The 12409-nt window shown below is 53.9% G+C and overlaps 1 protein-coding gene across 1 annotated transcript; it reads right to left on the reverse strand.

Annotated features, from left to right (window-relative positions):
- Positions 1 to 374: 374 nt before the first annotated feature.
- MAPK13 (mitogen-activated protein kinase 13) lies at positions 375 to 9245 on the reverse strand. The gene is made up of 12 exons (XM_082663770.1): positions 9095 to 9245; positions 8123 to 8252; positions 6711 to 6769; positions 3385 to 3493; positions 3165 to 3194; positions 2714 to 2761; positions 2474 to 2588; positions 2248 to 2319; positions 1582 to 1661; positions 1261 to 1339; positions 1007 to 1183; positions 375 to 736 (listed from the first exon to the last, which is right to left on the reverse strand). Exons 1-12 carry the CDS (start codon positions 9211 to 9213, stop codon positions 654 to 656), a joined length of 1101 nt encoding a protein of 366 aa, XP_082519896.1. The 5' UTR covers positions 9214 to 9245; the 3' UTR covers positions 375 to 653.
- Between the last annotated feature and the right edge of the window lie 3164 nt (positions 9246 to 12409).

Raw genomic sequence — 12409 nt, forward strand, 5'->3', positions numbered from 1 at the left:
CAGGGTGGGTCCTAAATTCAGTGACTGATGTTCTTACAAGATCAGCCAAAGACAGAGATACACAGAGCAGAGAAGGCCCTGTGAAGACAGAGGCAGAGACAGGGGTGATGCAGCTATAAGCCAAAGAACACCAAAGATTCCAAGAGCCACCAGAAGCTAAAAAGAGGCCAGGAGGGATTCTTCCCTAGAACCTTCGAAGGGAACATGGCCCTGCCAACACCTTGATTTCAGACTACCAGCCTCCAGAACTGTGAGAATAAATTTCTATCATTTTAAGCCACCCAGTTTGTGATCATTTGTTACAGCAGCCCTAGCAAACTAATACACCATCACTGCCGTAGACTCCTGCCCCAGTTCAGCCCCACTACAGCCATGAAGGTAAGGACCCCACACACAGGCGATTCTCCAGATGGGCGCTTTAATATGGCCAGTTATGATCATAGCTATTTTCTCCCAACCAACATCTCTGAATTCTGCATCTCCTAGGCCTGTTTCCTACACAAGGACAAGGGTCCTCTGTCCTCTGCTTGGAAGGCTATATAATCCAAGACGGGTTAAAGCTTCAATAAATAAATATTGGTCCCAGGGGCAGTGCCTGGCGGGTGGTACCATGTGGCCATTCCTGGGCTCAGCCGAGGGTCGGGCTAGACGGGTCACTGCAGCTTCATGCCACTCCGGCGCCGAGAGTCCTTCCGGGCGATGGGGCTGAAGTTCACAATCTCCTTGTAAATGTGGTCTGAGAAAGACAGGGTGGTTCAAGGGGTACGGGGTGCTAAGGGCAAGAGAGAGCCCCCCTCTCCCAACAGACATAGTGTGGAGCAGAAAGTCAGCTCAGCGCAGGGAGAAAGAAGTGCACACAGGAGACGATATTCGCTCAGAGAGAAAGAGGTGATAGTCTCCAGGAGGGGGTTGGGACCGGCTGAGGGCAGGCAGGAAAACGAAGCAGGCAGAGGAGAGGGGTGCTGCAGGCAGAGAGAGGAAGCAGCCCGAGGCCCCGAGCCCTTACGCTTCCATTCATCCACTGTGAGTTTCTCCTGTTCTAAGAAATCATCAAATGGCTGCTGGGCCTCTGTTTCCTCCTCAGGGTCCCGGCAGGATTCAAAGAAGGGGTGGGTGAGGGCCTGAGAGGCGGTCAGGCGCTTGTCGATGTCCAGCTCCAGCATCTTCTCCAGCAGGTCTGCAGCTGCGGTCACAGAGTGTGAGCCTCACACGCCATGGAGAGCCCGCCCGCTGAGACAGACTGCAGGTCCCAAGACTCACCCTGGGGGCTGGCATGCTGGAAGAGCTGAGAGAAATCCTTCTTGGGGGTTTGTGGCAGGGACTGGATGTAGGATTTGGCCTGGAAGACAGAAAAGCACTGAATAATCCCCAGTTGTCAGCCCCTCAGGGCTTAGGCCATGGGGTATAGAGCAGGGACCCCAGAAAAGCCCCTGAGCGGGGCTGAAGGCTCAGGTCCGAATCCAAAGTGAGATGAAGGCAAGAGCCCTTGCCAGGGCAGAGGCGAGGCGCAGCCTGCAGCCCACCTGGGCCTGGTCAGCCAAGCGCACAGCCCTGGCCAGCCTGGGCCCATCTGCCACTCACCGCTTTGTCATTCAACTTCTGCACAAACTCAGCGTCCGGCACCCCCGTCACTTTCAGGATCTGCGTCAGCTGGTCCAGGTCTTGGCAGGTTAAGGCTCAGCCTTACTCCCTGTGGGTGGGTCTGAAGCTGCCCTTCCTGCTGCCCCTCCATCAGGCCCACCCAGCACTGTGGACCATCCAGGTTCCAGACACTCACCTCCTCCTGCTTTTAGGAGGGGAGGTTCATCCTTCAGGACTCAGGTCTCTGGAAGGCTTCCTACCTGCCAGGCTGGGTAAAGGGTCCCTCCCTACAAATGCTCCTGCATGTGCCACCTTCCTGGCCTCATCCCGCTCAGTCACCTCCATGCATTTCTCTGTGTACTCCCCCCCACACCCTCGCACTCTGAGTTTGGCAGGGAGACCCACATCTTCTCCTTAATCCCTGCACAGCACACACAGGTGCCCAGTTTCAGGTGTGTGGTGCCAAAACGTCAAGCATTTTCTGCATTTGTGTGTTGGAATGACAGGTGACTAGTTTTCATCACTTTGCTTCTCTGTACTTTAAAGTTGTTCCACAGGGAGCATGTATCACTTTCACATTAAGAAAAAAAGAGAGATTTAAATAATAAAGTGTCTGTTGAAGGAATGAATCCCTGGATGCAGTTTGCCTTTTCCAGCAAAGGATACAATCTTTCCCCTTGAACAGAGTTTTCCCCGTCAGCATCTCCGCCATGATACAGCCCACAGACCAGATGTCCACTGCAGAGGGAGGGGGAGGAAGTGTCACCTGGACCAGCTGACCAAGACCCGGCAGTCACCAAGAGTCAACCCAGAGTCACCAAGACAGCCTTGAGGAAGCTGTCAGAGAAGAACCCCAGCCCCATCCCCCTCCCCCGGGCAGCGGACCACTGACCAGTCTGGTTGTAGTGCATCCAGCTGAGGATCACCTCAGGGGCCCGGTACCAGCGGGTCACCACATAGCCGGTCATCTCTGCATCTGCTTGCCGTGCCAACCCAAAATCCAAAATCTATGGCTCGGGGCACATAGGAAAAAGGAGCTCGCTTAAGAGAGGCTCCCCGAGCAGCTTCTGGGGGCTCCTATTGGAGAGGGGCCCACCCCAACCCCAGGCTGACCCTGCCTGGGCCCACTCACCTTCAGCTCACAATCCTCATTGACAGCAAGGTTGCCTGGCTTCAGGTCCTAGATGAGACAAGAGATGGAGCACTGGGCAGAGGCAGAGGTGGGCGCTGTCCCCACTCGGCTGCCAGCCAGCGTGTGACCTTGGCCAGGCCCCTGCCCCTCTCTCTGGGTTCTGGTCTCCTGTGCAGAATGAGGGTTGGACTAGGTGTCCTCTAGGGCCCATCCAGCTCTAAAATGCCTCTCGGAGCCTGAAACACCCAGCTCAGGGCTTGCTTTGTTGGCAAAAATTTCCCAGAAAGTTCCCCAGAACACAGCAATTCTTCTGAGCAGGTCTTCCTGGGCCAAGCCTAGATCTGAAAAATCCACTTTCCCTGCTTCCTCCACCTCCTGGAACCCCCTAACCCTAACCCTAGCCCCCAGGGGTGGGCGGGGCCTCTGGGGATGTAGCAGAGAAAGCACTCACCCTGTGGATGACCCCAGCTGAGTGGATGTACTGTGTTGGGGAGAGAAGAAGAAGGGTAAATCCAGTGCCCGGCTTTTGCACCAGGTGTTGCAGGCTGGCTCAGAGATCTCCTCTGCCTTGTCATGGTGTGCTCTCCCAGCCTTCAAGGTCTAGCCTCCCCCAAACCCCAGGTCTCAACACCAAGCCCCCCTCCCCTGCCATCTTGCCGGCTCCCACCCACCTTAAGGCCTTTGAGCATCTGATACACCAGGTACTGGATCTTGTCCTCACCGAACTCCATTCCCATGATCTTCTGCAGGTCCATTTGCATGAAGGGCATCACCAGGTAGCTGCAAGTCATGAGGACTTCTTGAACATCCCCAGCCCCACCCAGCTCCAGGTCTGAGCTCAGAGGAGGGCAAGGGGCTGGGCAGAACAGAGGCCTTAGGGATGACCTTCATGTGCAGAAAGAACCAGCCCCACCACAGCCAGCCAGACCCCCATGCAGTGGGCCTCCTGACTCCTGGCTCCCAGCCTGGCCCTGGTGGCTGCCCTGTTGGCAGAGCTCAGGGTACATATTTCAGCTGGAGCTGTGCTCAGGGAAAACAAATGGAGCAGTGCTCCCTCTCTTCAAAGGTGCCCTCTGCTTGCCCTCCTCCACGCCCCACAGAAAGCCACTGCTGTGAGTTAGAAACATTTGCCGGTGTTTCCTTCTGCTTCTGTACAAATATTTCCTCCCCCAGAGGGTCATGCCCCGCCAACATGGCTCCTCAAACATACAAAAATGTCCTCCTTCCAAGAAGGAAACAATAAAAGTTTCCAGGAGGGTGAAGAAGGAAGAAGGAGGTAGCTGAGCCAACACACCCTCTTAATGGGATTGCAAAACAGGTGGAAGTCAGCAAAATGTAACTGTTACTCAAGGCAGTGATAGCAAAGTCCAGAACAAAAAAGGATAAAGATTTAGGAAGGAATTAAAAAAAAAAAAAAAAAAAAAAAAAAAGGATGTGGAAGCCATCTCCCTGAGCCTGTGACTTTTGAAGTCTCCCCCCACCTGACCGCACCCCCGCTTCCCGCCTCCAGCCCCCCAGCACGGGGACCCTGCTCCATGCACAGACCCTTCCCCACCTTTGTGTTTCACCTCTGCGTGGACCCTGATTCTTTCTTCTCAGCTGACAAACTTGCTGAAGTCTCTCTGTGATACAACCACCTTCCCTTGCTTAACCTTGTTTCTTCAAGTAACCACCCCTTCTCTCTCTTTCCCTCCCGATCAAACTTCTAGAACGAGCGGTCCTCACCTCTTGATCCCACTGCCTTAACATCCAGTCCCCTGATAACTTGGCATCTGCTTCCACCCCACCAGCCCAACACATAACGCCCATGGCTCCGGTTCTTTATATTCAAAGTTTTGCAAAGCCTGACACTCCCTCAAAATTCTCTGCTGCTTCTACCTCTAGTCAGGCTCTGTCTGTTCATCCTCTTATACCTTTTCTTTAGTGTTGATACCTTTTTTTTTGGCTGCTCCGGGTCTTAGTCTCGGCACACAGGATCTTCGTTACAGCGCGCGGGATCTTAGTTACGGCATGCGGGCTTAGTTGCAGCATGCAGGCTCTTAGTTGCGGCATGCATGCAGGATCTAGTTCCCCAACCGGGGATCGAACCCAGGCCCCCTGCACTGGAAGTGCAGAGTCTTAGCCACTGGACCACCAGGGAAGTCCCTTTAGTGTTGATACCTTAATGAACAGTATCGAATCATGTTCTACACTAGCCTGTCCCTGGGCTCTGGCTATCATCCACTGGTGATTATTCTGGTCCAAATCCACATCCCTAGCCCAGACCTTCCTAAACTCCAGGTTTATTTGCAGCTGCTGATTAAACACTGGAATGTTCATAGGCTCTTCAAAAGTGAAGTGTCCAAAATGGAGCTCACTATCTTTCTCCCAAGATCTGTTTTTCCTCCACCTTGTATTCTGAGCAGGAACCTGGCACCCCCTGACATATGCCACCTCTCCCAGCCACTGCATCACAAGGGGTACAACATTCTGACAGTCCTGCCTCTCGATGGGTGTCAAGTCTGCTCTCAGGACCCCATCACCTCTACTTTATTTGGATCAAGGTCGGGGTCTTGAACACTACCCTCCAGGTTTCCTACCTCCCAGAGTTGCTCCCTGCTCCTTTCTTGCTGCCTCCAGAGGGTATCCCCAAAATCTGATCTGACCACATCACAGCATCTCCCTGCTCAAAACCTCTACAGACCTGAGGATGCCTGTAGGATCAATTCTGGTCTCAGCCTGACCAAACCAGCCTCTGGTCTCCACTAGCCACACTGCACTTGTCAATACTGCCCAAACGGCCCAGCCTCTTTCAGGCATCATGGCCTTTGCCCATGCAGTTCCTTCTACCTGGGCTCCCTTCAGCCCCTTCTACCTCAGGCAAATGTCAACTTATCCTTCAGGACTGAGTTCAAAGTTTTCTCCTCTGTGAAGCCCGCTGAGGCAGCTTGCAATTTCTGGCTCTCTATCCAGACCTAGAGTACTGACCACCACTGTCAGTATTCACTACTGTCAGCCCCCGAGGTCCACTTTAAACTCCCAATGCTTGGGCTTCCCTGGTGGCTCAGTGGTTAAGAATCCTCCTGCCAATGCAGGGAACTCGGGTTCGAGCCCTGGTCCGGGAAGATCCCACATGCCGCAGAGCAACTAAGCCCGTGCGCCACAACTACTGAGCCTGCGCTCTAGAGCCCACGAGCCACAACTACTGAGCCCATGTGCCACAACTATTGAAGCCCGCACGCCTAGAGCCCGTGCTCCACAAGAGAAGCCACCACAATGAGAAGCCCGCTCACCGCAACGAAGAGTAGCTGCTGTTCGTGGCAACAAAGACCCGATGCAGCCAAAAATAAATAAATGAATTTATTAAAAAAAAAAATTCCCAATGCTAAGCCCAGCAGCTGGCATTATAGGGAAAAAAACCCATTCAAAATCACTGCATTAAATTGAAAACGAAAGCATCCTAACAAAGAGACCTGCAGCTGCATTTGAAACAGGACTGAAAAAAAAATCCACCTTCCCAAAGCTTCCTCTATTTTACACCAGGTACTGCGCTAGCAAAGCCGTGCATTTAGCAACTAAATTTTCTCGTTTTATGTGACTCTGATAAACATCCCATCAGCTAGAGGTAGCCAAGGCTTCCTGATCCTCGCTTCATGCTAGGAAGAGCCCCAAGGTCCAGATCCACACCTGCGTCCCCAGGAAATGGTGAGGTAGGTTGATGCAAACCCTGTGGGGACTGGCAACGATGTCTCTTTGGTGGTAAAGCTGGGTAAAGCAATGCAGATGAGCAGACAGCTCTGTGTCAGGCAAGGTCCATATAAAGCCCCTCCCACCTCTTCCTGCCGGCCTTTCTCTCCACCCTTGGCTGAAAGAATCTCTCCACAGCCCAGAGGCACAGGGACTCCTGGGGCAGGAAGCTCCCCTACCCAGAAGAGAGAATCTGGACCCTCCCCTTACTTGCTCCCCAGTGTCAAGTAAGGCCTGCAAATGTCCTGGAACCCAGCGCAGCCCGACTCACAAATCATGAAAGTTGCGCAGGGAAGAGGCTGGGGTGAAGACATCCAGGAGTCCGATGACCTGGGGAGAAGGTTGCCAGTGAGGACTGGGCAGCCGCTGCAGCCCTCTGCTCCCCTCCTCTGGGGCCCCAGGCCTGCACAGGACCACCTGCCCTTTCCTAAAACACCATCTCCAGCAGGAGGCAGGTTCCCAGCCTTCTGGGAAGCAGTAAAAGGGGCAGAGGTGGAAGAGGAATTCCTCTAATTGGGAGGGAGTTTGCAGTGCACAGTGATGGAGAGTCAGGCTGGGGAGAAGGGGAGTTGGACACTCCTGTGCTCACTGACCCCAAGTCTGGTGTTCCGGACAAGCAGCACAAACCCACTCTCAACTCAAGCAGGGAACCACAAGTGGTGAAAGGAATCAAGGAGGAAACAGAGAAGGGGTCTTCCAGCCAGCAGGCTCCCTGCCCTTGACCTTGGGTCTCTCACCACATCCAACCTTACCTGCCAGAGGGCTGGTTCAGAGCTGGGGGCAAGATTACCCTGGCTGGAGGCCATGGGGAGGGGTTTGCTGAAGAGGAATGGGGCTTAAAACGTGAACAATATTTTGAAATCGTTATGTTAAATGCTTACCTTCCAATCTAGGTATCCTGCAGAAAAGCCTGGGCTCCAGGCCCAGCACTGGGTCATTAGTCTTCCTGGCTGTTTCAATCAGACAGGGTAGTCTAGAGGTCAGGCCCTGGGGCCTGGAGCCAGGTTGGGTAGGGTCAAATTCTAGCTCTGCCACCGACTAACCATTTAACCTGTGAGTCTTTCTGTGCCTCAGTTTCCCCATCTGTATATGGGAGTAATAGTACTTATGTGATATTGTGAGGATTAAACAAGTTAGTTTATGCAAAGTTCTTAGAACTGTGCCTGGCACATAATAAGCGCTCGTAAGTATCTATTATTCTTGTTGTTATTATGTGGAAACAACACTAACCAGGATTCTGGGCACCACCTCTTAGATCTAGAACAACTACGAAGTTCCTCTGTGCCTATTTCCTCATAACAGTGAGACAGTAAGTTCGCACCTCACGGAGTTTGCTCTGCTCCACTGCCAAAAATGCCCTTTGCACTCTTCCTGGGAAGTAGGCAGGGTGGGTCCTGGCACCTGATTTTAATAATTAGGTGAGGAACAAGGATCAAAGGAGCAGGGAGGAGATTCCCCTTCTGCTGGCCCTGTTATGAGTTCCCTGCACCCTCGTGGGCCATCTCCTGTGTGTGCCACACACACACACACACACACACACACACACACACACACACACACACACACACACACACACACACACACACACACACACACACACACATGCAGGGGCCTGGTCAGGACCCTCTGTGGGGCTGCCCTCCACTCCCTGCCTCCCAGAAGCAGCCCCCAGGCCCAGCCTACGTTCTCATGCTGCATGTGCTTCAGCAGCAGCAGCTCGCGATAGGCCCGCTTGGCAAAGATCTCAGACTGGAAGGGCCGGCTCAGTTTCTTGATGGCCACCTTCTCCCCTGACTGCTTCTCGATGGCTGAGCTGTAGGGTCAAAGGCAGGTCAGCAGCCAGTGGCTCCCCATCACAACCCCGGGACTCCAGATCCTGGGTGGTCACTCCCAGGCCATCTAGGAAGCTATGGCCATCCTCACCCCAATCCCTCTTGGCCAGCAGTCTAAGCTGGGAGGAACTGATGCCCACCACCTGGAATGTGAGTGAGCAGCTGACAGCACAGTGGAGCTGGGAGAAGGGGGAGACAGCAGGCAGAATCTGAGAGAGGTGCACTGCCCCTGGGTCAGACACAGGTTAATGCCAACAGGATCCTGAGCAACTTGGCAAGTCACTTCTTGTTTGGGCCTCAGTGTACCCATTTGTAACAATGGGGATTCGCCTGGATGAACTCTGGGGTCCTCTGTAAGGTTCAAGTCCTGGAGAAACAGATCCAGTCCTAATTCAACCCACAGAAACTCCCACCAAGCCGGTAAGAAAAGAGAGATGGCGCCTGGAGTGGCCCTAGGCCAGCCTCCAGAGCCTGAGGCTCCTGCTGCTGCTCTACTTCACTACCCAGCTTGCCGCTTCCTCCCAGCTCCAGGCCTCTGCCCCGGAAAGGCACCCGCGAAGTTATTCCAAGCCCGCAGGGCTCTGGGCCTTGGGGTCCTCCATCAAGGTGGTGGGCGCACAGCCTCGAGCGCCAGCAGGAGAGGCGACACCGGAGGCGGGTCCGGGAAGGGGGCATTGGCTGGGCCCCGGCTCTTCCGGAGGCTCCACCCGCCTGGGCGGGTGTCCCGGTGCCTGGGCGCCCACCATAGTTCCACCCCGATGCCCCAGGCACACACCGCCCCCCCCCGTGCCCCCACGCCGGCGCACAGGCCCGGGGGTCTCACCACACGGCGCCGTAGGCCCCGCTGCCTACGTGCGTCAGGGACACGTAGGTCTTGGGCAGCTCCCAGGCGGTCTTGTTGACGTCCTGCTTGTAGAAGCCCTTTTTCCAGGTGAAGTTCATCCTGGGCACTCAATCTCGGCGGCCCCAGCGCGATGGGTACGTTCGCGGCCCGCCAGGCTCCCAGCACCCGCCCCCGCCCGCGGTCCCCGCGGTGCCCGCCCCGCGCCGCCCGCTCCTCCCCACCCTGTGCGAGGGCGGGGGCCCCGGCCGGCCCCGCGTCCCACTTGCCGGCTCGCCCAGGTGCGCCCCGCAGCCACGCCCAGGCCTGCCAGACGGCAACCTGGGGAGCCCGATTTCCGCCAGCCCCGGAGTTTGGCGCCCGGACCACAGACCAGCTAGAAGCGGCAGGTGAGCTGCCCTGCAGGGAAAGGGTGCTTCCCGTCGTGTGCTGGGGTGGGGCTGGGGGCCCGATAGACCCGAGGGGCTCCACGGATGGCGGACGGCGGGAAGATACAGCCTCCCAGATTCCTCCAGCGCGGGACTCTGTAGGAGGATCTTCCCGGAGATTCTGAAGACAATTTTGGGAAAAAACAAAGCAAAACAAAACCCCACGTCTTTTGATTATGGAAAGTTTCAAACGTATACAAAAGTAGACAGACTAGCTCAGTGCTTCTCACATTTGAATGTGCACACGAATCCCCTGGGAATTATATTTTATTAAATACAGATTCTGATTCAGTAGATCTGGGGTGGAGTCGATTCTGCATTTCTAACTAGCTCCTAGGCTCCGAAGATCTCTGGACCACACTTTGATAGGGAGGTTCTAATGACCCTGCATGGCCCCAGTCCCACAGCTTCAACAACTACATCAACTCCTAGTCAGTTCTGTTTCCTCTACATACTTCCTCCCCCATCATTTTGAAGCAAAACCAAGCATCATATCATTTCATCCATAAATATTTTTTGTATCTCTGAAAGATAAGAATTATTTTAAAAACACAACTACAGTATCATTTTTACACCTAAAATTAATAATAGTAATCCTGTAATAACAACTATCCAGTCTAGGTTCAAATTTCCAGTTTTGAATGTAGTTTTTGCTGGTTTCCTAATGCCTCATGAGGGCAATGACAAGCCAAGGCCTTCTGCCACCTGTGTCTGGTGGCTTGTGCATCCTGGAGAAGATTCCGTGCTCAAATTAAATTACCGAGAATGCCCAGGAACAGGGTCAGGTGTGGAGAATGGCTATAAGGGGTCCAGATGCCTGGCCTGGGAAGGGGATTGTGGAAGGGATGGGGACCACTTGCTTCACTTTGTCAACAGTAGAGAAGAAGGAAAGGAACTTGCTCGTGGCCTGCAGAAAGCTGGGGGTCCTCCCTTAGAGAGTCTTCTGAACCCAAACCCTATGCCACAGCCCCTCCCATGCAGTCCTGCAGCGTCGGGCACAGCCCAGACGATTGGGGGTTTGGGGGAGGGAGATGCAGGGATCCCACAGAAATGCCCAACAGGCATTGCAGACAGGGAATCTGTCTTACGCATATCTGGCACACAGTAGGATGAGTAAAACTATATGGAGAATGAATGGAAGAGTCAGTCCATTAAAAGTGAAAAAATATTTGTTTAATGGTTTGCCACGTACCAGTCATTATTCTAAGTGTTTTACACACACACCTCCCTTAATCCCGGTAAGAGTCCTATGAGTCAGTTGTAGTATTATCCTCGTTTTAGAGATGAGGAACCTGAGGTACAGAAAGGTTAAGTAGCTCGCCCAAGGTCACACAGCTGGTAAGGGACAGAGCAGGGTTGAAGAAGCTACGACCATCTGGTTTGAGACTCCAAGGCTATGCATTGTCTCTGGGTTGAGAGGCATTGCTTCTTAAAGGAGACAGCCTGTGTTTCAAATCATCTACCTCACCCATCATAAGGACATGTCTACTGATCAAACCATGTCTCCCTCATACATCCTGCCCTAGAAATCTGACATACTCCCCACCCTCTCCCCTGCCCCACCCCCTACTCCAGCCCTGAGACACTATAGGAGGAGAAGGTGAGGGGCTACGAGCCTGGGAGGGCTGCAGGAGTTTTGGGTCTTGGGGGTCGGTGGCGCCAGTGGAAGGCACTCTGATTCTGAAGTTGGGGCAGGATTCTGGAAGGCAGAGTCTAGGGCTGGACACAGGCAAGAGAGAGTCGTCCGGGAGACTCAGGTTTCCTTCTGGATTGAGGATCCAGTTCTCCAGGGTAGGGATGGGCCTTGAGCCTCTGTGCTGTGTGTCTCGAAAACCTGAGTGTGGCAGAGGTGAGCCCAGAAAGGTAAGGAATACCAGGGAAGCGCTCATTGCCCAAGTGGGTGCAATCCTGCAAGGGCATGAGCTGGCCACTCAGGTTGTGGCTCTGAATGCCTCTTAAGCAATGGTCAGGAAGTGACTCAGGCCTCAGACTCTGCTGACACTGACCCCCACCTCGGGCCTCCGCAGCCTTGGAGAGATGGCCTTGGGCGATCCTGTCTGGGAAGTCATGAATGGGAGAGGAAGAGGAGGGGTCACTGAGGACCTCCTGGGTGTCCCCTCCCACAGTCCCGGTGCTCTCTTCTCTTTGAGCTCCGAGGCCCCTCTGCTCTCCTCCTCCCAGACACCGGCCCAGTGTGGTTGGTTTTTGCCCTGTCAACGTCGAGGCGGGGGGTGAGGAAACCAACTTTGGAATGGAGACCTGCGTTTCCATCCTGCCTCTGCACTACCAGCTATGTGACCCTGGGCAAAGTTCCTTCCCCTCTCTGAGTTTCAGTGTCCTCCTTGTAAAATGGAAATGATATTAAAACATGATAAGTATATTTAAAGGGTCCTGGGAATGCTTCATTCCAAGTGCAGTAAAACAACAACCCGATGAGGTAGGGACTGTCAATGCCTCTAGCCAAAGATACCCAGAAACACACCTGTGGGTGAACAAGCTGGGCTTGTCACTCACTGCATTGAGGCGGGAACATGCACGTGGGAACCGGGGGCGGGGGAACGGGGTCTGTGTCTCAGTAAGAGGGTGTTGGAAAGGACTTATTGTAAGGTTTGGGCTTGCGTTAGGTAATTTGGTAGAGGGTATAAGGAAGCCAGACTTTGGTCCAGATGAGTTGCCATCAGGAAGTGGAGGTGATTCCGTGATTAGGTGTCTTAAGAAATCTTATCTGGAAGGACGGCCAACTAGAATGAGGAGAGAGCCGTAACTGGTAAAGCAGCAACCTTCACTCAGGGTAGCTAGATGGGGTGTTTGGTCACGTTTGTGGTTTGGACAATACTCGTGTTTTCTCTGTGATTACAGAGTGTCTTGC

Source organism: Grampus griseus (genome assembly GCF_964374135.1).
Source record: "Grampus griseus genome assembly, chromosome: 10".
Taxonomy (NCBI): domain Eukaryota; kingdom Metazoa; phylum Chordata; class Mammalia; order Artiodactyla; family Delphinidae; genus Grampus; species Grampus griseus.

Excerpts from the sequence above, each read along its gene's own strand:
- MAPK13 (XM_082663770.1), bottom strand. The coding sequence starts at position 9,213 with ATGAACTTCACCTGGAAAAAGGGCTTCTACAAGCAGGACGTCAACAAG. Across the intron at positions 6,770-8,122 it reads AGCACATGCAGCATGAGAAC|GTCATCGGACTCCTGGATGT; the intron begins GTAGGCTGGGCC and ends CCTTCTCCCCAG. Across the intron at positions 737-1,006 it reads CACAGTGGATGAATGGAAGC|ACCACATTTACAAGGAGATT; the intron begins GTAAGGGCTCGG and ends TGTCTTTCTCAG.